The sequence below is a fragment of the Suillus paluster genome, assembly GCF_016628075.1.
Source record: "Suillus paluster strain FC165 chromosome Unknown EDB91scaffold_2, whole genome shotgun sequence".
Taxonomy (NCBI): domain Eukaryota; kingdom Fungi; phylum Basidiomycota; class Agaricomycetes; order Boletales; family Suillaceae; genus Suillus; species Suillus paluster.
In genome coordinates, this window is record NW_024537562.1 from 70547 (window position 1) to 94110 (window position 23564).

The 23564-nt window shown below is 46.2% G+C and overlaps 5 protein-coding genes across 5 annotated transcripts; 3 read left to right on the forward strand and 2 right to left on the reverse strand.

Annotated features, from left to right (window-relative positions):
• Positions 1 to 185: 185 nt before the first annotated feature.
• Positions 186 to 2073, reverse strand: EDB91DRAFT_1076842 (uncharacterized protein; the record flags this gene model as incomplete). The annotated part of the gene is made up of 11 exons (XM_041314893.1): positions 186 to 265; positions 441 to 529; positions 592 to 616; positions 662 to 875; positions 972 to 1044; positions 1093 to 1149; positions 1210 to 1312; positions 1576 to 1633; positions 1764 to 1880; positions 1933 to 1959; positions 2008 to 2073. The coding sequence occupies 11 exons, from the start codon at positions 2071 to 2073 to the stop codon at positions 186 to 188; spliced, it is 909 nt and encodes a 302-aa protein (XP_041183447.1).
• Positions 2074 to 2995: 922 nt separating this feature from the next.
• Positions 2996 to 9944, reverse strand: EDB91DRAFT_1241981 (uncharacterized protein; the record flags this gene model as incomplete). Its single annotated transcript, XM_041322139.1, has 24 exons — positions 2996 to 3203; positions 3255 to 3412; positions 3469 to 3660; positions 3712 to 3867; positions 3923 to 3978; positions 4029 to 4869; positions 4923 to 5006; positions 5057 to 5155; positions 5251 to 5286; positions 5336 to 5344; positions 5395 to 5459; positions 5516 to 5575; positions 5620 to 5836; positions 6001 to 6331; positions 6381 to 6949; positions 6997 to 7257; positions 7307 to 7789; positions 7842 to 7947; positions 8007 to 8173; positions 8223 to 8469; positions 8515 to 8744; positions 8799 to 9571; positions 9618 to 9690; positions 9747 to 9944. 24 exons carry the CDS (start codon positions 9942 to 9944, stop codon positions 2996 to 2998), a joined length of 5619 nt encoding a protein of 1872 aa, XP_041183448.1.
• A 718-nt stretch (positions 9945 to 10662) lies between these two features.
• On the forward strand, positions 10663 to 11363 carry EDB91DRAFT_1076844 (uncharacterized protein; the record flags this gene model as incomplete). The annotated part of the gene is made up of 4 exons (XM_041314894.1): positions 10663 to 10727; positions 10789 to 10898; positions 11050 to 11109; positions 11161 to 11363. The coding sequence occupies 4 exons, from the start codon at positions 10663 to 10665 to the stop codon at positions 11361 to 11363; spliced, it is 438 nt and encodes a 145-aa protein (XP_041183449.1).
• A 3151-nt stretch (positions 11364 to 14514) lies between these two features.
• EDB91DRAFT_1076845 (uncharacterized protein) lies at positions 14515 to 15893 on the forward strand (the record flags this gene model as incomplete). Its single annotated transcript, XM_041314895.1, has 5 exons — positions 14515 to 14559; positions 14854 to 15118; positions 15179 to 15411; positions 15461 to 15725; positions 15772 to 15893. The coding sequence occupies 5 exons, from the start codon at positions 14515 to 14517 to the stop codon at positions 15891 to 15893; spliced, it is 930 nt and encodes a 309-aa protein (XP_041183450.1).
• Positions 15894 to 18256: 2363 nt separating this feature from the next.
• On the forward strand, positions 18257 to 22998 carry EDB91DRAFT_1076846 (uncharacterized protein; the record flags this gene model as incomplete). Its single annotated transcript, XM_041314896.1, has 12 exons — positions 18257 to 18411; positions 18460 to 18702; positions 18754 to 19262; positions 19309 to 19530; positions 19741 to 20238; positions 20288 to 20885; positions 20908 to 21029; positions 21218 to 21423; positions 21470 to 21667; positions 21724 to 22146; positions 22195 to 22322; positions 22380 to 22998. The coding sequence occupies 12 exons, from the start codon at positions 18257 to 18259 to the stop codon at positions 22996 to 22998; spliced, it is 3921 nt and encodes a 1306-aa protein (XP_041183451.1).
• Between the last annotated feature and the right edge of the window lie 566 nt (positions 22999 to 23564).

A 23564-nucleotide genomic window follows, 5' to 3' on the forward strand; every position in this document is an offset into this window, starting at 1 on the left:
GTGAATGTGTTCGCATCAAGTGAGCTTTGGGTTGACTGTGGTGGTTCAGGTATTTGTGATGACCTTCTTGACAACTCAATCAACGATGTCTGATATAAGAAAGCGGTATCATACGGAGCACATGCAATAACTTGCCTGTTGGGAAGTAAAGAGATAAGTTTATAACCGCTCGTTTTTTCTAGGGCTCATGCACCGCAGATTGCGATACCCTGCTCCTTCATGGTCCCATCAGGTTCTGCAAGTTCTTCTGATCTTTGGTCATCGACTTGAAAATGCAGATTCAGGCCAAGGTGCGTACCGGCGACGGCTAGCTCAGCGACCATTTCCTTCATTTGGTCCAAAGTCTAGAATATTGAAGCCGCAGTAGATTGTTCCAACACTAATGCTTCTGTTTCTTGCTCAGGTCATCTGATCCAGTGCTACAATGTCAAAGAACTTACCAATGCGGTACCAGTTCATTTGAATCCGCAAAGCTCTCACTTCTGAGACACGTATTTCGATCCCGCATGGAAAGTATTCAACGTGTTTCCTTGACAAGCAATGAGAAACGTTTAGATCGGGCCAGGATGACGTCCTTAGTCAATCGCTCACCAAAATTGGGCTTCAAGTTCGAGTCCTGCATAATTAAGGTCAAGAAATGAAGCATGAAAAAGTCACGTACTTTTGTGATTCCAGTGCCATACCGCCGTACATTCTTGGAAAAGAAGGTAGCCATCCAGCGGTTCTAGCCAGGTAATAATGCGTTTCTCTGGGACCACATAATAATATGGATAGATCTCCTCCCCTCCCACCAACACCGGCTCAACGACCAGCAACCATTCTTGTCCATTTAATTTGGTCCTTGATACATTGATCCAAGACTTGAGCCTGTGGACCTGTTCATCCGAACAATTCCTGATGTTCATTTCGGTGTATGTTTTCTATGATCTCAGAAAGTGAGATGTAATGCCAAGATACCAGCTGGTACTCACCATTTTTGCATTGTAGCTATACGTAGCTCCCGGCGGGTGAATGAACTCTTCCCAACCATCACGCCCTTCAAGCCTATCGATGCTACAGTTAAATCAGCACTGTCAGAAATGAATAACAAACCCAATGATAGGGTCGGTTTTCATCGTCGGCACGTTATAGTCACGACCTAGAGATTGCCTACATTCATTGTTTGAATCAAGTCAGTACTCAGTGGATAAGGTCGTGATGCATGCTCACGGAAATGATTCGGTGTACCGCCGAAGCTGCATTGGCCAGATAGGGACACTGCGCTTAAGCAACTCCGTCACCTGCTGGTCAATGTGGGTCTTGCATGTCAGACCTGAGCATACAGCTTCAATGTGATTCGCGATTGGATTGAACGTACCATCGTGGCGATGTTCACACGATGATGAATTTTTTTTGATATGTACTCATCATAATTGCCCCCGGGCCGCTAGGGAACCAACCCTGAGCCATGGATATAATTAGCATGCGTGCGCCTCAATATCATGCAGGATATAGTACAGCATTGCAGATAGCATGGCACTGCAGTATATATGCATATGTAGTCAATCGGGTATTTTATTGATGTGCTGTATGTACTATGTAGAAGGAGGAACCAGACGAGGCTAGGATGGACTTTAATGTATATAGTGCTGGTCTGTAGTAAGTTGAATATCATGATACAGTGGTAGATGTGATGAAATCATAGTACAATGGTGAGTTACTCAAATCTATAGCTAGAAGTGTTCTTGAGTGACACTTAGAGTTAAATAAAAATCACAACACACCTGAAACACTGATTTCGCTTTGTTTATGGCGCGTAGGATTCGATCTTTGATTGCTGCAGTCAGACTGCGCGAGGGCGTCATGGGCGACACTGCGGCCGCTGTGACTGATTCGACTCGCTGGACATGTTAGGTAAAGCCACCGGCTGTAGCATTAGCCTAGCGGACTTACTGATGCCATCCAGATCTCTATTTGAGTCTGTTGTTTAAATTTAGCTACTTACAATCAATGATGACAATGGCTTACCATAACTTGGTTTCTGCCGTTCGTGAGAAGCGGTCCCATTGAAGCAGTTTGCATTGTACGAGCCATGTTTGAAATGTATGACATATATCAGATATGGTCAGAAAGGGGCTTTCTTGCTGTAAGATCACCCGGAGGCAATTGTGACTTGTGTGATTGGATGGTTGTTGGTTTGGTATATCAAATTACAATGTTGAGCGAATGCAACAAACAATGACAAACTATGCACATTGAAATATTATTATTATTAATATTCTCTTCCTATGTTTCACCTACAAGCGTTAGACCGAGGCCATCTGGCCCACATGCGAGAGCTTCTGCTCCTGAAATTCGGGACCAACGTGATGTGCAGTAAAGGCCTTCTGGCCGTTGATTGAGGGTCTCCTCGCTTAATACACCAGGATGTGGGTTGAGGCCATCTGGCCCTGTATGAGGTTCTCCTCTTAGATCTCATGTCCAACTTTGCGTGGTTAGGCCTTCTGGCCGTCGAGCTGAGGATCTCCCCACTCCTATCTTCACCAGTTCATGTGTTGAGGCCATCTGGCCCACATGCAAGAGCTTCTGCTCTTAAAACTCATGATCAACGTGACACGCGATAAAGGCCTTCTGGTTGTCAAGTTGAGGATCTCAGCTCGCTCAGGATTGACGCCATCAGGCCTTGTGTGAGGTTCTGCCCTTAGATCTGATGTTCAATATGTGGTCGGGCCTTCTGGTCCTCGAGCTGAGGATCTTCTCACTCCCATCTACATCAGTTCGTGTGTTGAGCTTATCTGGCCTGCATGCAAGAGCTTCTGCTCTTGAAACTCATGACCAACATGACACGTGGTAAAGGCCTTCTGGTTGTCAAATTGAGGATCTCACTCTGTACACAAGGATGTGGGTTAAGGTCATCTGTAATGCCCTGCAGGGCTTCTGCTCTTGAGTCTTATGTTCAACTTTGCGTGGTTATGCCTTCTCAAAATCTCGCATTGCATATTAACCATATTCTGCATCAAAGTACATCATCGAAGCATGAATCATCCACCTGCTGCCAAATTCTTTGTGAATGCAAAGATGTGAATACCGCATTAGGAAGACTGGAACCATTGACAACCACCTGGATGATAGGTGTAAGATCACTCAGACATTTTGGTTGCCTCTTTTGCAGGCACGTCTTTGGACAGAGGTTTTTTGTGTCCATCGGAAACACATTCGCGGCGCTGAACATGTATATGAATCATCACTAAGCTAAGAGTCATGGGGACACTAACCTTAAGAAAGGCAACATCTTGATTGCCTCTGTGAACCTGACAAACTGGGTTGGGTTGGCGTACATCCATGTGAGTGCGAGCATAATGTCATGAAACACGATATTCAGGTCGCGGCCCGGCTTTTTCGGCGTGCACCAATTATGAAATGTATGGAATATCTGATAGATCAATACGGGATTTGTTATTGCAATAAGCAACAACGAAGAAAACTTACGATGGTTAGTAATGTCCCCACTACACCCTTCTGTAATAGACCATTGGGCCCTCGGATTTCTTCAGGAAAGAGGTCTGCGATTCTCCTGTCGCGATTGCCCTTGCACAAGCCATTCATCGGTTGAAAAAGGGCTATCCAAAGAAGTTCTTTGAATAATTGGAGCTCCACAATTTCTGTAATAGCCTGCTGAACCTACATCATAATGAGTCATGAAGTCGAATGGTGTGGTGTCGAGTTTCTTACTCTTTCTCGATGAGTTGACAAGAGAAGTGTAAAAAAGTAATCAACTCTCACATTCTGCTCCTCCATTGTGGAACCTGAAAATCCCGTGGGTGTTAATATGCAGGCCTGGACGGCTTTACGCATCTCTGAAGTTCTGTTCTCAATGTGATTACAGAACTGCCCACAATGCTTAGGAGTGAACGAAGGCCCATACAAAGCAAGAAAAGCGTACAGTTAGACGAAGCGTGTTCCATCTGATGGGTGAGGTTTCCTGACCCTTCATGATCACTGACCATACTCTTAGATAGTGACATGTAGAAATAAAAGAAGGCGCTCACCCGGGTTGTCTTCCAGATATTGTAATGTGGTGCAATCAAGATCTATTGCCATGAGCAAGCAAGTGCTAATCAGCTGCCTTCCTGCTGGTTCGGAAAGATTGAATGGGTTTGCTACTTCGACCCATAGAGAACCGAGGTAAAGGCACTTCGTCAAGAATAATACGTGATTCCAGAGGTATTTTCCCAGTGCAGCGGAAATAGCCACCCGGAGGTCAGATTCCAACTTGACATCCACGCCTTTCCAGATCAACGCCTGGTGAAACACCACCTGTGGAAGCTGTTCAGCAAGGATGTCATTGGTATCGAAGTAAACCATCGGATCCTCGACGGAACCAGCTGGCACAGCAGTAACGAGTGGGTGATCACTCGAGTTCTCGGTGTAGCCATTAAACGAGGTAATGGATGGATAATATGATGTGTATACAGACTGTTCGTTAATCGACGGAGGGGCGGAAGATATATGAGGAAGAGGTGCCGCCTCGATGGCAGCGAGAGGGGCAAATGGCATGGGTCCATAAGGAAACACTTCGTCAGTCGAAGGAAGGACTGAAGCCTGTGACATGTGCGGATGAGGAGCCGCCTCGGCGGCAATGAGGGGGGCAGGTGCCATGGGTTCATAAGGAAATACTTCGTCAGTTGAAGGAAGGGCTGGGGCCTGTGACACGTGCAGAAGAGGCGCTGTGGCAGTGAGAGGGGCAGGTAGTATGGATCCATCAGGAACCACTTCATCAAGTTCAGTTGAAGGAAGGTGTGATATGTGCAGAACAGGTGCAGGTGGTGAGTATCCGTAGGGAAACGGTGCTGCATTGAATATGATTGAATGGTGCGACAACAATGTGACCTATGAATGGGCAAAATCAATCTGCAGCACATTGTGCTGAAAGCAATACTCACAGGCCACAAGGCACTGCCAAGCCCTCTGAAGTTTGGGCTGCAAAACGCGGTGTTCACGTTCCGAAGAAAATCACTGTCACCAGCCTATGTTCATCCTTTCAAATATGAAACTTCTGAAGCGATGGAACTCTCACCTCTTTTTCAAATACAGTGTGAAATACTACATCCCCCTGCTGTGTGATGGCCAACACCCCTACAGTTGGCAAAACAAGGTCTGGTGCGAACTCTGTGCACTACAAACCAATATGATGAGATGAGATGTCTGATTTTGCGATTTACTCACGTAAAGTGGTGAAATCTGTCAGTAGATGTGCGCAAGATATCCTACGAGGAAAAGGTGCTCAGTGAATCCAACGAACAGCTGCTGAGATAGCAAGTTAGAGGAAAACGATGGGTGATAAACAAGAACAAACTGTAGTATTCTGGAGTAAAATCATCAGTGAACGATACACAAATAGTAGAGTCTACATACAGGTAGCTGGACAAGTTTGAAGGCCTGCTTCCGTTTTGACACGTAAATCGGAGCAGGGGGAAGAGCTATTCTCGGTCAAGTTATCAATGAGATAGCATTGATTCAGATCGTGTTAACTCACCCTGCATGGTGATCAAAGAACTTGGAGGCGGCACAAAATTGGAGGGACCGATAAATGAAACTGTGATAATAAATAGCTATATGGTAGGGACGCTAACCCATTACTTGCAATGGCCAGTGATTGGCGAAGGTCAGGAATCATCAAATCATGGCCAGTGGTGATGGCTAGGGATTGAGCATACCATGGCCAGTGGTGATGGCCAGGGATTGAGCATACCGTGGCCAGTGGTGATGGCCAGGGATCGGTAAATTGGCCACCAGAAACGAGTAATTGGCCGCTGTAAACAAGTGAATTGACTGCTGGAAATGAGTGAATAGTTTTCTAGGAACAAGTGCATTGGTCATCAGTAATATGTAAACTGCTCACCAGTAATTAATATGTCATTCACCGATGGGGCTTGCAAGAAGCAACCGCAAGTCATATTGGTGCCCAGCGCTGTCAGATGGGGTATACAGTATGTAACACTAATTTTCATAGTCAAACACATGGTCAGTGAACATCTTGTCTAGTGCCTCGACGAGTGACTCCGAGCTGCCATTTCGTTCCTGCTCAAAGAAATCCAGTTCTTCGACTCCAACGTGATCTTCCTCTTCGTCCCCTTCATCGTCATTGTCAGCAGGAGCTTGCCGGTTAGAGGTCTCCACGAGGGTTTCGTCCCTTTCTGAACGTTCGCTTGACTGTGGTGTGGTCTGTGGGACAGGGTGAGGTGCCTCTTGCGCCGAACAAGGGCATTCTGGGATTCGAGCCTCATGAGAGTACACATGCCCTACTCCAAGGCCGTAATGGAAGCGCATGATGGTGTCTCGATCGACAAAGCTATGCAATTGTATCAGTAAGTATAGCCAAAATGAGTAGGAATACTTACCTGTTAATGTAATACTTGTGCCAGTCATGTTCATCTCCCGCAACAGTGGAAATCCCGCATTCACTGGGATTGCACTGACCTCGCAAGAATGCCAGTATGATATGACATGCCCTGAGAACGACTGCTGGATCCACAAAACCGAATGCATGCCGATTTGCCAGAGGCATGAAATGAACGCGACCTAATCTGCGTGTTCCCCATGAGTGACTTTGGGAAGATTCATACCATCGAACGAAAAGAAATTCTAATCGGCGGGATTCGTACATGTTCCCTATGCGAACAACATTAACATGGTGTATGCCAAGGACTTTGGCATAATGGTAGTGGCCCTCATCATCATGATCGTCATGATGTTTGAGTAACATGATGTTGCAATGAGGCGTCTTGGGATTTATGACATCTTGAGCCCTTCGAACATCATAGGTGGTATAGTTAAATTGTGCGAGGTTGTGGTGATATATTCGGTTTCGCTTGAAGAGAATCGAGTCACGATCTTGGTCAAGACTGGCCGATTTCTCCCCTGGCTTGAGTCGATCTAGAATATGGTCTTTCAATTGAGGCAGGAAGTCCTGAGCCGCATCTCAGAACGAGGATGATCAAATAAGATATTGCTCACCTTCATAGTGGGATCTTTCGCATGGCTGCGGAGGTAGTGGCCAATCTCATCATAAATCTTCTCGCTTCGACCAATGTGATGGTGTAGTTGGGGATCGCTCACTGTTTCGTTCACCTCTGTACGATGGGCTGAATGTTGTTGCCATTGCTTGATGTGGCATAGACGCGTTTGACGACGCTCGATCTGAGTCAGCTGGCTAACAAATGTCCTTTGATTAGTGCGATGGTATCTGCCTTTCGGCGTACGATGCTCTAATTCTCCCTGATAGAAATTGAGGTGTGGCAGGGGTGAGCAGCGCAATACAACTTACTGGTTCAGTGCTATATGAATCCGTTGTTCCAAAGTGACGGATGCAGGCCACATAATCCCCAAGCGCATGAAACTTGTAAGTTTGAAAATTGAACGGCTTACTCCTCCGCAACTGCTCCGGACTCGCAGGCTCTTTCCCTTTGGCGTTAGCACCTGCTCTAGGTTGTGGAGCCGCAGTCCCTCGCACAGCATCATTTGCCTTGCCTTTCCCTGCCCACTTAGCTGCCTCCTTTGCCTGTTGGCAAGACCACGCGTCGGCTTCGCAGTCGAGTTCCTGGGTGTGGTATGCAGTGCACACTTTTGTCTTGAACTTACGAAACTGTTTGCCCAGATCAGTCGTTTGTTGGTCGAGTATATCTAAAGTCAGGTCTGAATGCATACGGAGCTTCGCAAGTCTGTGCCAGTGTGCCATGGTGAACAGGAGATCCAAAATGATTTCATTGTGATTGCTGGGGAGAAGGCCATCGAAGACCGGGATAGAACACTTTCATAAAATTAGTCCACGAAGACCTATGTCAATTGTTTTGGAGACATACTTGTAAGAGATCTTCGAAGTTTCGTGCTGCCATGTTCAACATTTTGGAAGTGTTTGCAGAGAATCGCCTAATGGTCGCTGGTCCGAATGGGGGCACCTGCCTGAACCTGTAAAGTTCACGGATTTTTAGCCAACCCAGCCATCATCAGATAAATATTAGGCAGACCTCTTGTCAAGCTCATGGATGAGGTCCTTATTCAGGGCACAAAGAATTCTCAATAAGTGAACTAAAAGTATGCGCCATACCCCAAGCTCAAACTCATGTAGAAGATCGACAACGAGTGCAATGAACACATCGAATCCAAATGGACCAAGGCGGTCCGAGAACGTGTTCTAATCAAGAATTAACAAAAGCAAGAAAAGAAACTGATGGTCTACTCACGGATGTTGGTACCCATGAATTTGGCTTGAGCAGGGACTCAACAGCCGTACTGTCTACACCATAGTTCTTCTTGTAGATAAACCCACGTGCTGTAGCAACCAGCTGACTCCTCGAGGCATCGGAGCGTGCAAGAGTCATACATTGTTGCCTATCACGACTCATTCCTAGATTGTGAACTTGTTCCGTTGGTATAAGACATCGTGGACAAGGACAGCCTCCCAGCTGCCGGATCACCACAATAAGAACCCTGGTTTTCGTGAGTTGAGATATCTTACAGATAATGTTGACTCACTTCTCAGGATAGTCAGCAGAATAGGTAAATATTCGCAGGTAAAACCTGCATTTGACGCCATCACAACATGGAATCACAATCCCATGTTCATATGCCTCTAAAAACTCAGGATCAAGCAAAACACTCCATTGAGCTTGGAATAATTCACGGTGGCAATGTGTTGTGCATTCGCGGCCAACTCCTTTGCCTTGGGTGTAAGTACCTGCGAAGTCTTTGAACGAGTCCAGAAGCTGCCAGGAAGCTTCAATACAGAGTTGGAGAATGCATCATGATGACCATCGTACCTTTTGAAAGTACACTACATGATTACCCAGATTGCAGGATGGTTTACACCGGCGGTACTTTGATTCGTTCCCAAAGTACATGTATACCGGCCATAGTTTCATATTACCGAAAGTTGTCAAATGGGTAGCATCTGACCAGAACATGAGTGCGACGACCACATGGGGTAAATCACATGCTGGCTCTCTAGGAGACTCCTGCAGTTCACGGTGCGCATCCAAAAAGGCTGGTGATGTGTATAACTCGCCCTGAATATTCACTTCATGTAGAAGATGCGGGGCGCTCCATCGCAGCTGGTAAGGCTCGTAATGGAAGAGTTCATCGTCCTGAGCGTTTGAGAGCTTTTCCCGAATAACAGAAATGAGAGGTTGATGGTAAAGATCTGCTGCAATGTAAGGTCGAGCCCCCGGCTGAGCTGTGGTCCAGGAAAAAGGAACGTCGATCATCACTTGCATTTTGAGCCAACCTGCATCATCATCCTCCCATTCGTCTCTTTCTTCATTCAGAACGCTCGCTCCCAATTGCGAGTTGATCTTGTTCCACTGCATACTTCGCACATCGTCAGGATCGAAATTTGGATGTCCAACGATGTCGATCAGTTCCTTAAAGCTTTGATGGGACTTCTGCACACTGCCATTCCAGTACCAATGACCGAGCTCAAAAGAGGATTGGTTGGGGTATGGATGAAACGAAATATTGTGGGGCTCTGCGGGGATATCTGGTTCTTCTGGAGTAACAACTGGGATAGAACTGATATCTCGGAGAGTTACGACCTCTTCCGGGTCGTGAGAGGGGGGAGCCGATGAGAAGAACTGGCGCACTAGGCCGAAAACATTCCTCGCTGTGTGGAAAGGAGGAGCTCAGAACAATGTAGGAGGCATAGTAGATGTATCGCTGGAATTTGCAGGTAGGTTCAACTCAGGTTGTTGGGCAGTATGACTGGGGGGAACACTCGGGGGAGGCTCCGGAAGTACATCATCATGCTGTCTATAGCGCAGCGGCATGAGGATGCCAACACGTTGGCTCCTCCGCTGTGCCAGCGATAACCTCTCTTCATCCATTTCCATGGACACTGTGCTGAGAACGATATCAGGTGCTGAATTGGATCCATTGTGCAATGAAGGACCTGCACATGATGCTTCCTGCATCACTGACGGGGTTGAGATGTTGGAAGACTCTGCATTAAATGTCTCGCCAGATGACGACAATGGTACTCATAGAGGGTGAGTCAGAGTACTCGAGAATTGCCTATCACTGTTATTAGCCACTCAGAAACGTTTTACAGAGCCTAGGAGATCTTTTGCTCTGGACAACGCAGAGAACAAGCGTTTCTTGCCTTTCACGCACGAGCGCTGATGTTTGGTGTAAGCGCTCTCCTGTGTAAACTCCCGAGCACAGGTGCATCTGAAAGGGCTTGGACCTGACACTGAATCCACCAGGTCCATGAAGAGCTATGGAATGTTGGAATGATGATAAGCTATGCTCAATGCCCAAAGATCGGATGAAATAACTCACCACTTTAGGCAACATAGAACATATAGGTAACCATAAATTTCCACAGTTAAACAGGCTTATCAGCCGCCAGCACCAGCCGCCAGCAGGATTACCCGAATTGCCATTGCAGCGCCAAGTTCACAAGCCAAGACTTGAAGAACCTCTGGCAGCAAGGCTGGCACACTTTATAACGCCAAGAAAGGCTAGACGAGTCAGTGGTTAAAAGCCTCAGATTCATTAACAAAGGGGAGAGGACGAATCCCCGTACTAAGTCACTGAATGGAACCGCCATCATCACCCTCTTCTACCATCACTAACCCACCCTGCTATCATGAAACTGCTCAAAGGTTAGCAAAATTGATTGCGGAAGCTATGACTTGCCGCCTCACCCTCCTACACTATGACAGTGTCTCAAAATCGATGGTTGAATGGTGTTGGTAAGCTGCCACTTGGACGTTGTGTGAATCCTAAGGAATGACACTGCTCCAAAAAACGTAGGCCTGCTGATGGTGAGGGAAGGAAGATTCCACCGTCCGACCTAGAGAAGTACTGCAAAGAATATGATATTAGATACCCATGCTGCCTATGCACTGATGGCGGTGGAAGAGGTGCGTATGTAGAGGGCGGCAGTGTACTGTTGGTGGAATACTACCACGAGGAAGACTTATTGGATCGCGAGATGTGCCTCTAATAGGTGCGGATACCAAGGTTAGCTTCATTCTTCATATTCAAAAGGATCAAATACTGATGGTCACCTAGTAAAGATAGACAAGTACTTCCAACTGGCACCTATGGCCGCCTTCCAGTACCGGCGAAGAGGTATGAACACGCTTCGTTGTAATACTACTTTTTCATTGATGTGTGATAAAGAACACCAAATCCCACCTGTTCAACTCGAGTGGACATTCCGGGAGCAAACGGAGTTGTTGAACAAGCTCGACTCATCTGTTGGTGATGGGATTGCTGCGAAGGAGTTTCATGTTTTGTTTAAACACTGCAAAAAATGCAAGCGAGTAGGAGCGAGACCAGCGATGAACCACCATGTCTGTTCAGGCCGGGTGCAAAAGCGATGAGGACAATTGTTATTGCTTTGACCGACATCAGTGACGTGAGGTCATGCAATGTGTTACTTACCTACTGGATATTCACATACACTTTCATGTCCACATAACCTTGACACACCAATAAGTTTGAGTCCAACACCGCCCGCTTTTGAACTCAGCAAGAAAAGAACTTTCCATCACATGAGGTCAGATTGGTGCGCTCATACTAAGTGAGCAACCTATGGTGGCTGTGTTGAGATGATTCATGAGACGCGTTGACGCATTCCTGCCTTTTCCCTGCTGGTGTCTGCCTAAGGCGGATTGGTGTAAGATAAGAAATGCTACAATTATTAACAATATAATATACCCATCCAGCCGGAAGTAAGTATAAGACTTCTTGCAGAAGGCTTCAATAAAATTGAGAGTTCATGTGCAGTACGAAACAATGATGCATCTTTCCTGGGTGCGCTATACTAAGTCCCCCCTCACTGTAGGATGTCTATAGGACTTCTATGGTTGATTATATGATGTCCAGGACAGTATATTTCGCCTCCTCCCCTCTCTTGGCCCTATTTCCTCCCTCAGAACACCTCCCAGCACCTTAGGTGATTTTATTTTGCATTTTTACTTCATGGGAATTTTCTTGCAGTTGATTGGAGTGTTTTCAACTGGGGAGCGACGCTCTGGGGCCCATAGATGAAGGTGGAGGAGCTATAGTACCTCTGCAGCACCTATACATTCATATAGACTTATTTTATTGTCATCAGGCTTTTAAAAAGCGAAATAGATGTTATTGAATGTGTGACTACATAGGGTAGTGAAGAAAGTATGAAAAAATACGTTGAAATCATGGTATACTTGAGTTCGCTGTGTGCAACAGCGAGCACGAAGGTTTCAGCAATGCGCGAAGTGTTGTCTGCAGTGTACTGCATCAAAGCCTCATTAGGCTGGGAGAGACGTGTGTTCACCCAGCCTAATAAAGCTTACTTGTCGGGAAACCCAGCCTGCAGGTGTTGTTCTTCCGCGTATAGTAACTCAGACTAGTCACACTCATGTCACATCACGTGACATTGGTTGGATTTACATGTCGTCTACCAAGTTCCTATTTCTCTCCCAAACCTCCCAACAATCTTGGTATTGCACTGGCCTTCTGGCTGTCTTCGCAATGGCTTTCTGGCCGTCTTCGCACTAGCATTCAGGCAAGATACATAACGAGTACTCTCAAATCCGAGAGGAGACCTCTTCCTATGCAATACTGTCCAACTGCTGCTGGCGATCGGTGATGATGATATCAATACTCGAGTCTCGAGTCCTTCCGCCGGATGGCAGAATGGTCAGAATTGAGAAGTCTGGAGTGAGTATGCGGTTTCAAGGTCTGGAATCTGAACATCGCCGACATGTTGTTGTGATGCGCTGACTTGAAATAAATATACAATTACTGATACTCATGAACGTGTGAGCTGAATCGACGGTTATTATTTTCAGACTCGAGCACTGATAGAATCTAAGAACTGAAAACTTATGATGCCTTGCAGGGCACCGATGAGAATTGAATCTAAAGACCGAGTGACATTTGAGTTGGCTGCTCTTCCCTTATTATTTGTTTACAAGTTGTGTAAGTCTCGTACGTGTGCGAGAACTTAGGAAAGCAACAATATTATGTCCGGCAGCATTCCTTATCAAAAGAGGAGAGCTGACGAAAGCTTGAAGAACAGCCGACTTTGCATATTCGGCCACATCCGGAGATACGTTAAGGAGTAGACACGTGCTGTTCTTCAACAGATACCCCGCTATCGTGCGGATTCGGTCGTCCTCTTGGGGGAGTGCGGTCAAGATGTATGCCAGATATGCAATATAATCTGGTACACGTGTAAAGGTGTTCAATTTCTGATTAAGTCAACGCGCAGCAGATCATCAAAAGGAAAATTCACACATGGGTGATGGCTCGCTGTACATTGCCTTGTGTATCAGTTGAGTTGTGTATAGTCTGTAGGATCTCAGAAAATGATAAAGCGAGAATTCAATACTAACTGAATATAAGGGTACATGGTCTACGTACTCAACTAATTGGAATGTGGGAAATTTGCACAGCTTTCTGCAAGGTTTTTGGGCGATGGGAATCTGTTTGAAGCCCTCCTCTAGTAACGTAGGAGTCGGGGAAGTTGTGCGTTTGTAATTGTAACTTTACCATCAGTACTTTATGCTTTGCCTCCATTGCAACACATTGGCTCACTAGATATAAAGGAAATGGCAGTGGCCATCCACTTCACCTTTCCCATCGACATACGGACAACATTCAGTCGCGCCATGCCAGCCAGCCTCACAATAGTAAGTTGACGCACAACAGGTTCTTCATGTACTACTCACTCCGTCACATACTAATGTACTAGTTCATTCTGTTACCTCAATAGCCGTGGGGCTGCTGTTGTCAGTGACCTCCACAATACAGAAGGAACGACTGCCTACGGGCCCGGGCACACTTCTCACAATATTAATCTCAAGGGCTCAAAAGTGACGTCCTGCGAAGTTACCATTCTACAAACCTATTTGTGATGGGCATTAGGCGTGCAAAATCCGCTGGAAATGTTCATTTTATTATCATGTTTGCATCAAGAAAGTCCCCCGAGGTTGGTGGGTGCTCTTTTGCTGATCGGGGTGTTGTCACGCTTCGAACGATTGCACGGAGTGTATCACGGAGTCGAAAACGTATACTGCAAGTCTTTCATTGAAGTAGCCAATGTCGCGCTGATTAGTCTTGAAGGTATCAACGTCGACCAAAATTCCGAATGTGTTGCTACTACACAACGTGGAAATTAACCAGAGTGATATACCTATGTAGTATGTTCCAAACCCAGAGAGATGTACTCGAGTTCGAGAGAGATAGTTCGTCCCCCTCCTTTGTTAAGGATGTTTCACTCACAACTATCAGGAGCTTCACTTATGAGTCTGCTCCATGTATAAATTCTCAGTCGATTTCTATCAGCGACAGGCTGGTCTTCGTTTTCTGTTGATCCGGCTAATCGCGATTCACTGCTCAGTTAAAAGGTGATGGGCACGGGCACTTTTAGGCATGAGTTTCATGCATGGCCTTCAGCAAGCAAAGCTTCTGTGAACGTAGTCGGATTGATACCCTCTATGAGTCCCGAGACCTGCCCATCAAAAGTGAACTTCAAACACTTTGATGGCCAGTTCACTTTTTGATGGCCAGTCAGAAGTAGAGTACTTGGTAAGGAAAGTAGTATGTTTTAGGGATTCAGTCGCCGCTATAAATAGTATAAGGGCACAGTACGGAGTATATACTCCCACATCCCTTGTCAACAATTAGTGTTCTCGATGTCAACGTGCCTCTCACCTTCGGAGCTGTTTGACAATTCAGCTGCTCATACAAACATTCTTCAATTCTCAAACTTACTAGGTACTGGATTGCTGGATGCCTACATAGGACTCATAGCAAATGTCAAGGCCAGTCCATAATTTCGCGTCATCTCGTATATCCTGATTTTTTTTTTTTGCAATACAGCTCCAGACTGAATTGAAGATTTTGTCATTCTTGCTAAAAGACCGAGTCTCTCCTGGCAATCTTTGGGAAATTGTTGGGGAGCGCACTATTGAAGCGAAACAGGAGGGAATATTGCGCCAACACCAAAGCAATTACTTTGCTGAATTTCAGGGACAAAGGCATGTAATCGTAGAGCATATTCTTATGGAGGAAAGGAAGAAAAGAAGTCAGATGGAGGTGTCCTTGTACCGTCAGGCTATTGAACATGTGCAGCAGCACCGGATGTGTGAGCTTCTTCAACTTTGGCACACAAATGAGTAGTCTGAACCCTGTTGCTATAAAGCAGTCCATCGTTTTGCATGTCCAGTCAAGCGTGACATCAGGTCTCCCTCGACATGCTCAGCCTGTCCGACAGTTACGCGAGAGAAATGTGAAGCTTGGTTAGGGGGACGATACGCCCACCCCCTCTCAGATGCCCCACCTCTGATGGGACATTACTGTTTTTTGCATGCTTCCACTCATTCAACATCTGGTTTCATCCCTGCACACAACGACAAATGGACATCCGTCATTCTAAATGTCAGTACCATAATTGATCTGCTCGGCTGCTCTCATTGTCTCTCTGAAGTGTGTCGGCGCTTCATTATCCCTGTTGAGCACATGTGTAGCTGTCGACGTCCAAGAAGCCTTCTATGATGCATTCCATGCAGAACAAGCCTGCCAGGCAGGATTAATGACACAGTCTTTTACTGTTAATGGCGACCTATATCATCGCGACATCGGGTTGGAGCTACTTATCTTGCAGGCAAAAATGCGCTGCGCCCAAGCAGAGATAGACCTCTATATGGTGGCCACCAAAAATGCTCGTGAATTCGACTCTTGTGACAACATTAGTGGGCATGCTCGTCATGTTTTCTTCAATTGCTGATATCTTTCCAGGCGTGTCGTCATCTTCTGGTGGTTCTAATCCTCCGCCTCTGCCTCGACCAGACAAATTGTACTACTATGACATAGACCGTGATGATGTGACGGATGACTTTGATAATTTCCAATTTGAGTAATGTCATCAGGCCTTGCCTGTTGGATGGATCATCACAACTTGGTGACTTCAGTCTTAATATCTAATATTCACATGAACCGTTGTGCTGACAATCTAGAGTAGTATGTACTACAAATGTACTACATACTTATGCTGTGGGTGCTTTTCACGAGCTTAATGTACATTGCACAGCCCACCTTGAGTTTGGTGCTGTTTCCAACCACATGACTTCATGCTACTACTTCCAAAATGATGACCTATGCAAATTTATCAATGTACCTTCTTGGCTCAGATTCTGAATCAATTGCTGCAGAAGGTGAGTGTTTGACGATGCATTACGCTTGTTGCTATTTCACTTTGTCCTACAGGTTATAATTATCGGGAGTCCTCAACTTCTCGCTGGCCGATGATACTGGCAGCAGCTAACGACAACTTGAATGCCGTGAACAAGATTATCTTGTGGACATGCCACAAGGAACCCTGGACGAAAACTACGAGTTGGAGCAAAAGGAGTTGGAGGATATTGCTAATCCCATCATCCAGAACCTCTACAGCGGCCCTCATATTCCATCGTCACCGTGTCAGAACTGTGTCCATTATACCAGTGACGGGCGTTGGTTAAGGAAACATGGTTGAATAAAGAAAGCCCCTCTCTGACCATATCTGATATACGTCATACATTTCAAACATGGCTCGTACAATGCAAACTGCTTCAATGGGACCGCTTCTCACGAACGGCAGAAACCAAGTTATGGTAAGCCATTGTCATCATTGATTGTAAGTAGCTAAATTTAAACAACAGACTCAAATAGAGATCTGGATGGCATCAGTAAGTCCGCTAGGCTAATGCTACAGCCGGCGGCTTTACCTAACGTGTCCAGCAAGTCGAATCAGTCACAGCGGCCGCAGTGTCGCCCATGATGCCCTCGCGCAGTCTGACTGCAGCGATCAAAGATCGAATCCTACGCGCCATAAACAAAGCAAAATCAGTGTTTCAGGTGTGTTGTGATTTTTATTTAACTCTAAGTGTCACTCAAGAACACTTCTAGCTATAGATTTGAGTAACTCACCATTGTACTATGATTTCATCACATCTACCACTGTATCATGATATTCAACTTACTATGGACCAGCACTATATACATTAAAGTCCATCCTAGCCTCGTCTGGTTCCTCCTTCTACATAGTACATACAGCACATCAATAAAATACCCGATTGACTACATATGCATATATACTGCAGTGCCATGCTATCTGCAATGCTGTACTATATCCTGCATGATATTGAGGCGTGCGCGTGCTAATTATATCCGTGGCTCAGGGTTGGTTCCCTAGCGGCCCGGGGGCAATTATGATGAGTACATATCAAAAAAAATTCATCATCGTGTGAACCAGCAGGCATCTTGAACATTGCCACAATGGTACGTTCAATCCAATCGCGAATTGTGTTGAAGCTGTATGCTCAGGTCATGCAAGACCCACATCAATCAGCAGGTGATGGAGTTGTAATTAACAAATGTTACAAATCGACCATGAATTATTCACCGAGCCCTACTGAGGGATCAGTGAGACCCCACGTCTGCTTGGGTATGTCTCATGTGACTAATCAACACGTCACGTGTCATGTGTCTCTCTACGCCACGTTAATATTGGCCGACCAGATATAAACCCTACTCAATAACAGTTTATTTCACCAGTTTATTTGCTGCTCAAACAATAAGTGGTGGGAAATAAACTGACAGCGTTATTGAATGGCAGTTTATTTGCCAGTTTATTTCATATGCGAAGTTGTCGGAGTGAACTGAGAGTGATTGTGATGCCGAGCAGCCGAAGTACAATTGATGAGGAGCAAAAGTATACCAGCATCGAGTATGAGTGACTACTGGAGCGAAGACGGACAACAGAAGCTCGCACTCGAGCTTGCTTCATGGGACCACATCTCTCTTTTGCAAACCCCCAATTTTTCCGATCAGCTCTCTGCACCCGCTGAACTCAACTATGCTGTTGACCCGATAACTGGGATTCATCATTCTCCGCGCAAGCATTGAGATCAGCACCAACACTCACAAAACTATTCGCTGATCCGTTGGTGCTGACATCAATGTCGTTGTCGATGCACTGAGCTATCACACGCCATGAGTGTTCGTTTGCAGAGTCTCTCGGCAAGTCGGTCGGCGGCTCCTATTTCACTCTCCGCAACACGAATGCACGTCAAACCTTACTTGACAGTTTATTCCAGTTTATTTCGTCCTGCTCGCTCAAAAAAATAAACTGGTGAAATAAACTGTTATTGAGTAGGGTTATAAGGGAAGCAGAACCAATACTTGGTCAATCTTTCTGTCTTTCCCACTTCAGTAGCTGTGCGATAACAACTAAGTACTTGTCATGTCACCTGGTGGCGCACAACCGAGCCAGCCAAACTCATCATCTACTCCGCCACACCCCAATGTACCAGCTCAAGCTGTGAGCTCAATAAAAACTACCCCAAACAGTCGCGGGGCTGCTACTGTCAGTGAACACATTGGCCTGGTTGGTACTCGGTGAGATTCGTTCCTTTTGTGTCTGGCTGGCACCTAACATTCATGCAGGGTTAATCAAGTCCGCCCATGGGTTCAGCGTGACATCGAGAAGGCTGAGAGATGCCACATAGATAAGATGCTAGAAGTCCTCTTGCAGCGCGCTTCTCTCGATCCGAAGACTGAACAGCCTGACCTCCTGGGAAGGTGTCTCCAGGCCATTCTATCAGTTTGCAATTGGACTGCAACACCCGCTGGTAAAGCCCCTGATAAAGACTTTCATTCTTCTTGCATCAAGGACGCCCTTGACAAATAGTAAGTACTCTTTCAGTGATCGGGTGTCATCACGCTCATAACGATTGCAAGTGTGTTGAAAGGAGTCGAAGAGGACTACTATGAGCCTTTCATCACAGCCACCAACATTGCGCTGGCTTGTCTTGACAATATCAAGATCGAAGGAATGCGTGCTACTTCGGGCAAGCCAGATATTGTCTTGCAGATGAATGATATCGAAATGACCCAATCCCACCAGAACACAACATTGCAACAGCGGCCCGATGTCGTCATACTTCCTTTGCAAAGCTCACTCGACGCCTTCCAAGATGGTGATATATTTGGAGATGCAGAGCACATCCTCAAGAATACAATCAAGGAACCGAAAGCAAAACTCCTTTGGAAAAATGTGCTGGCATTGATCGAGTTCAAGAGAAAGATGAAGAAGTATCTTCGTGTCCCCTCTTCGTATGACGTGAAGAGTTATGTCCCTACAAAGCCAGAATATCTGGGAGTAGAAACTCCTGCCACCGACGCCCCCAAGACCCCAGCGTCAGGCCCTTTGCAGACCCAAGCAGAACAACCTAAAGCTGCCCCTCCAAGTAAGTAATCAATCCGAGTTCCAGAGATCAAACTAAATCAGCCCAGCTATATGCCGTTCGAACTGTCTTATTGCACAGTCCCCGGCCACGACCAGTAACTCCAGTTCCAAGCGCAAGGCAGAGGAACCTTTGCAATGCACTGGCAAGCGAACCAAGACCGGCGAGACAGAGCCCAAGTTAGATGTGACTGTCCAAACAGGACTATATGCTGCCGAAATGTTCGCAGCAAATATTGCAGTCAAACATCTCCTTAATCTTATTATCATCGGTCAGTTTATTTGTCTTCGTTCGTCCAATGTCTGTACACTTACCATACCTTTCGTAGATGCTATTATCTGGGTCTGGTACTATGATCGACAGGGCACTATTCAATGCTCGGGCATCAACTTCATTGACGATCTTCCATGATACATGGTGCTGTTATATGTGCTACAACAATTCAACTTTGAGGATTGGGGTTGAAACCCGAACTTTGAAGAAGTTGAGCAAGGAGGTTCACACACGTTGAAATCGGACGACAAGGAAGGAAGTTCTCAAATGTTGGAAGTCGACGGTGTGGATCTTCTCTTCCACACCAGCGACAAAGCAAGAGTCACTCACTACAGACTGAAAGGACGGGCCACAAATGTGGTCCCGGTTACCAGTGAATACCTAGCTAAGAAATACCCTGAGGTACAGAAAGATGGAATGGTGGCCAAAATATTCTGGGCAGAGGAGGGACGGACTAGCGAGCCAGAGATCTTGAAAAAGGTTGAAGAGATCGCCAAGACGAAGAAGGTCGTGGAAGGCCATACACCTCACCTGCTTTGGCACCACGAGTTCAAAAATCCTACCTCCGCAATCCAAGAAGCACTTGGTGTTCCAGAATACAAGAAGGGTAGCCGCATGCTCTACGTTCTCGTTTTCCGCAGACTCCAACCCATCACAAACCTCGAAGGCGAACGTCTTTTCGATGTGTGGCATCAATGCATCTTGTGTATGTGGTTCGTTTCGTTTATGTGGATCTCCATTGACACTATGTACAGGCCATCTTGCTCTCTGGAAAGGAGGAGTTCATCACCGAGATGTCAGCCCTCCTAACATGATGTTTTACGAGACCGATAAAGGCATCCTTATGGGTGTCTTAAACAACTTTGATCTATCATTGTTGGCGACCACAAAGGGGCCTCTAGGCAATGAGCGCACAGGCACAGTGCCATTCATGGCGCTCAATCTTCTCACCGAAGAAGGTCTACGAGGCGAAGTCGAGCACTTGTATCATCACGATCTTGAGTCCTTCATGTGGGTTCTCGTCTGGGTCTGCTTGCATTACAGGAAGGGAGTCCTCTTACCCCCCAAAACTCGCCCTTTGGATGCATGGGCAACTACAGAGGCTAAGGCATGTGGCAAGAAGAAGTACTATTTTATAGGTCGTATTTCGCGTTACCGAACCGTGGACATTGACTCGCGTATGTGGGATTTGGTGTTGGACTGTCTCAATATTCTTGACATGGACACCTACAATCGACAACAACAATTGAGATTAGGGGTAGACAATGCCCAGGAATCAGAAGCAGATATGGATGAGTTTCTACACAGATTTACATCTACCAAAAGCTGGATTAGCCTCACCGAGGATTTACCGTAATTTTCTTTACTCATTTAGACGGACACAATTCCATCTTCTATTCTTTTTCGTAAACCACCCCGACTCATTAGTCCTAAGACCTGGATCTGTTTTCATTGCAACCCAGCACGTGACCTACAACGCATGCAATTTCCTTTTTGGTGCGCAATGTTTTCTATCTCTCTTTCTCTTTTGCCTTTGCAACTCTGTGCAGGTATGTATGGCTCATGTGTTTGTACTTATGTTTCTTGCTAAAGTCGTATGTTTTGATAGTTGTTGTGGTTGCCGTCTAGCGCCTTGGACCTTCATCTTTCTCTCCAATACAACTCCCTCTCGCCCCATTGACTAGATATGGCTCACACCAGGCGGACCAAAATAAAGTCTACCGGAGGGCCTGCGAAACATGGTGTACTACCTGGTTCCCTCAGGCATGTCCCTGTTCACAATGGCAAAGTGCTCATCGAAAGTGTATATCCCAACATGTTACCGAGTGGGTTGTCAAAGACAATAACGAGTGGGATTAAAGGCCCACTGAAGCCTCAACATTGGAACATCGTAAGCGCAGCTGACTCCCCCCGTGTACAACACTGACTTTCGACAGTGGTGCTTGTTGTGCCGCGATGGCGCTCCACAGATGTATGAGTGCTCATTTTGCCCACGCACCATATGCGAACGCTGTCTTGCCATCCCGGAAGAGTCATGGGAGTATATCAACAGCGACGATATTTTTTTCAGATGCCCAGGTTGCCACGAAGTTCGCAATAAATGGGATAGGAAGGGCATCATTACACTGTACTCTGTAAGTGGGTTGTGCTTATCGATCCTCAGTCTTACACCCTGTTGTACCACAATTAGGGTTTTGAGGACGCTGAAGGGAAGCCCGCGCTGGCGAGGCCTGTCACTATCCATGGCCACATTGAGCTGACCAGTCGGTCAGAGGTATGCACCATGCCGGTTCTGGTTCTCATTCTCAACTTTGTCCTCGATGGTGTTGATGTCCTTGGGTCACCTGCACACATCATGCGAGATGCACTGCATCCATACGTTGCTGCAGATTACCATGAAATCATCTTCGACGTCAGAACAGTTTCCAAGGCCAAGAACCACGCTAAGTTAATGACGAAGCTCGCAAATGAACTAGGATCATGTTGTTATGATCGTGTCAAGGTCTTTGTCCACTCTCACTCAGAGACCACACGAGGTGACCTTTGGGGAGGGTTCAAGAACAGCAAGAACAAAGGTGAGCGAGGGGAACCTGTCGCCTATGCAATCAACGACGTGAGTCAGCCCTCGTTTCTATTTATTGATTTCACTCATTCTTCGCAGTTTTTTGCGCTAGTCTTCGTCAACGGCATGGAAAACTTTCTGCAGGGAAGCACGCTGTGGATGTTGGTGTGCAGCCATATGGTACGCAAAGTTGACGCCTTTGACAATTTCAAAGCTTGTACCAAAAGGTGCGTATTTTGGTTGTTACGCCTTGGTTGCCCCAGCGCTGAGATAATTCCATACAGTTATGAAGTCCAACACGCTTTTGCATTCGGTGCTGAGCACTTTCATGCATGCCTTATCACGGCGTTCAACATCGCTTATGTCAGTCGTGTTCTCGTTGAAGGCTTCGAGGTACAGGACACCATGCAGGATCTTCTGGTAGCGTCCTTTCAACTCGGCATGCACAGTTCCGTAATACATGTCCATATCACAAATGCTTTCCGTCGTCGCCCACCTACTGTCTCCGAATACAACAAAGGGGCCCTGTATGTCGACGAAAAGGCCTCCATGATCACATCGATGTACACATACTTCAACGAGAACCAGCGTCCTTGGGGAAACCCTCTACCATATCAATGTTCGGACTGCAACTGTGTTCGTCCTTGGAACCGCAGCACTCGCTCTATGTCCGATGATGTCAAGTTCTCTTGCAAGAACTGCAGTTTCATCCTTACCTATACGAAACCCGACCAGACAAAAATCATCCTATTCACCGATGGTTATCAGGGAACTAGCAATGCCAGTGGGAAGCTAACGAAAAAAGGCTGCGGCACCGGTTGTGGGTGGCTGGTGCTTGTAGCAAACGAGCCTGGTGTGCCAGCTGTTGCTCAATCAAGAACCCATGCCGCTGCGGACCATTGATTGACCATTTACTTTGTTTTTTGTTTGTATATCTTAATGTGAATTTATTGATTGAATGTCTCTCAACTTTTCCAATCTTGTGGTCTGAGTTAGCGCAAACATGAGCCAGAATGGAAGCTATAACTAGTGAAGCTTTGAAGGCTGAGAGATGCTCCACTATCACATCCCACAGACTTTATGAGCAGCAAATTCCACTGAGGCAGCGGGTGATCAATTTGGTGGAAGGCTACTAGCAATTTGACTAGGCATTACCTTGGACGCATCATAACTGTGAGTGATGATCATTTTTGTGAGGATCTTGTAGCTCTTGCTTCACCGACTGGTTGACATTGCAAATAATCATCGTGAAGTCGAACTCGGGCAGCACATAACAATTCTAGTGGAAAGCTACTTACAATTGACAAGGCATTACCTTGGACACGTCATAACTGCAAGTGATGCCCATTTTGCATCAATATTATGAGGATCTTGTAGCTCTTGCTTCACTGACTGGCTGACATTGCAGATAATCATCATGGGGGCAAGCTCAGGCAGCACATGACCACTATTTTGGAGAGATGCAGGAC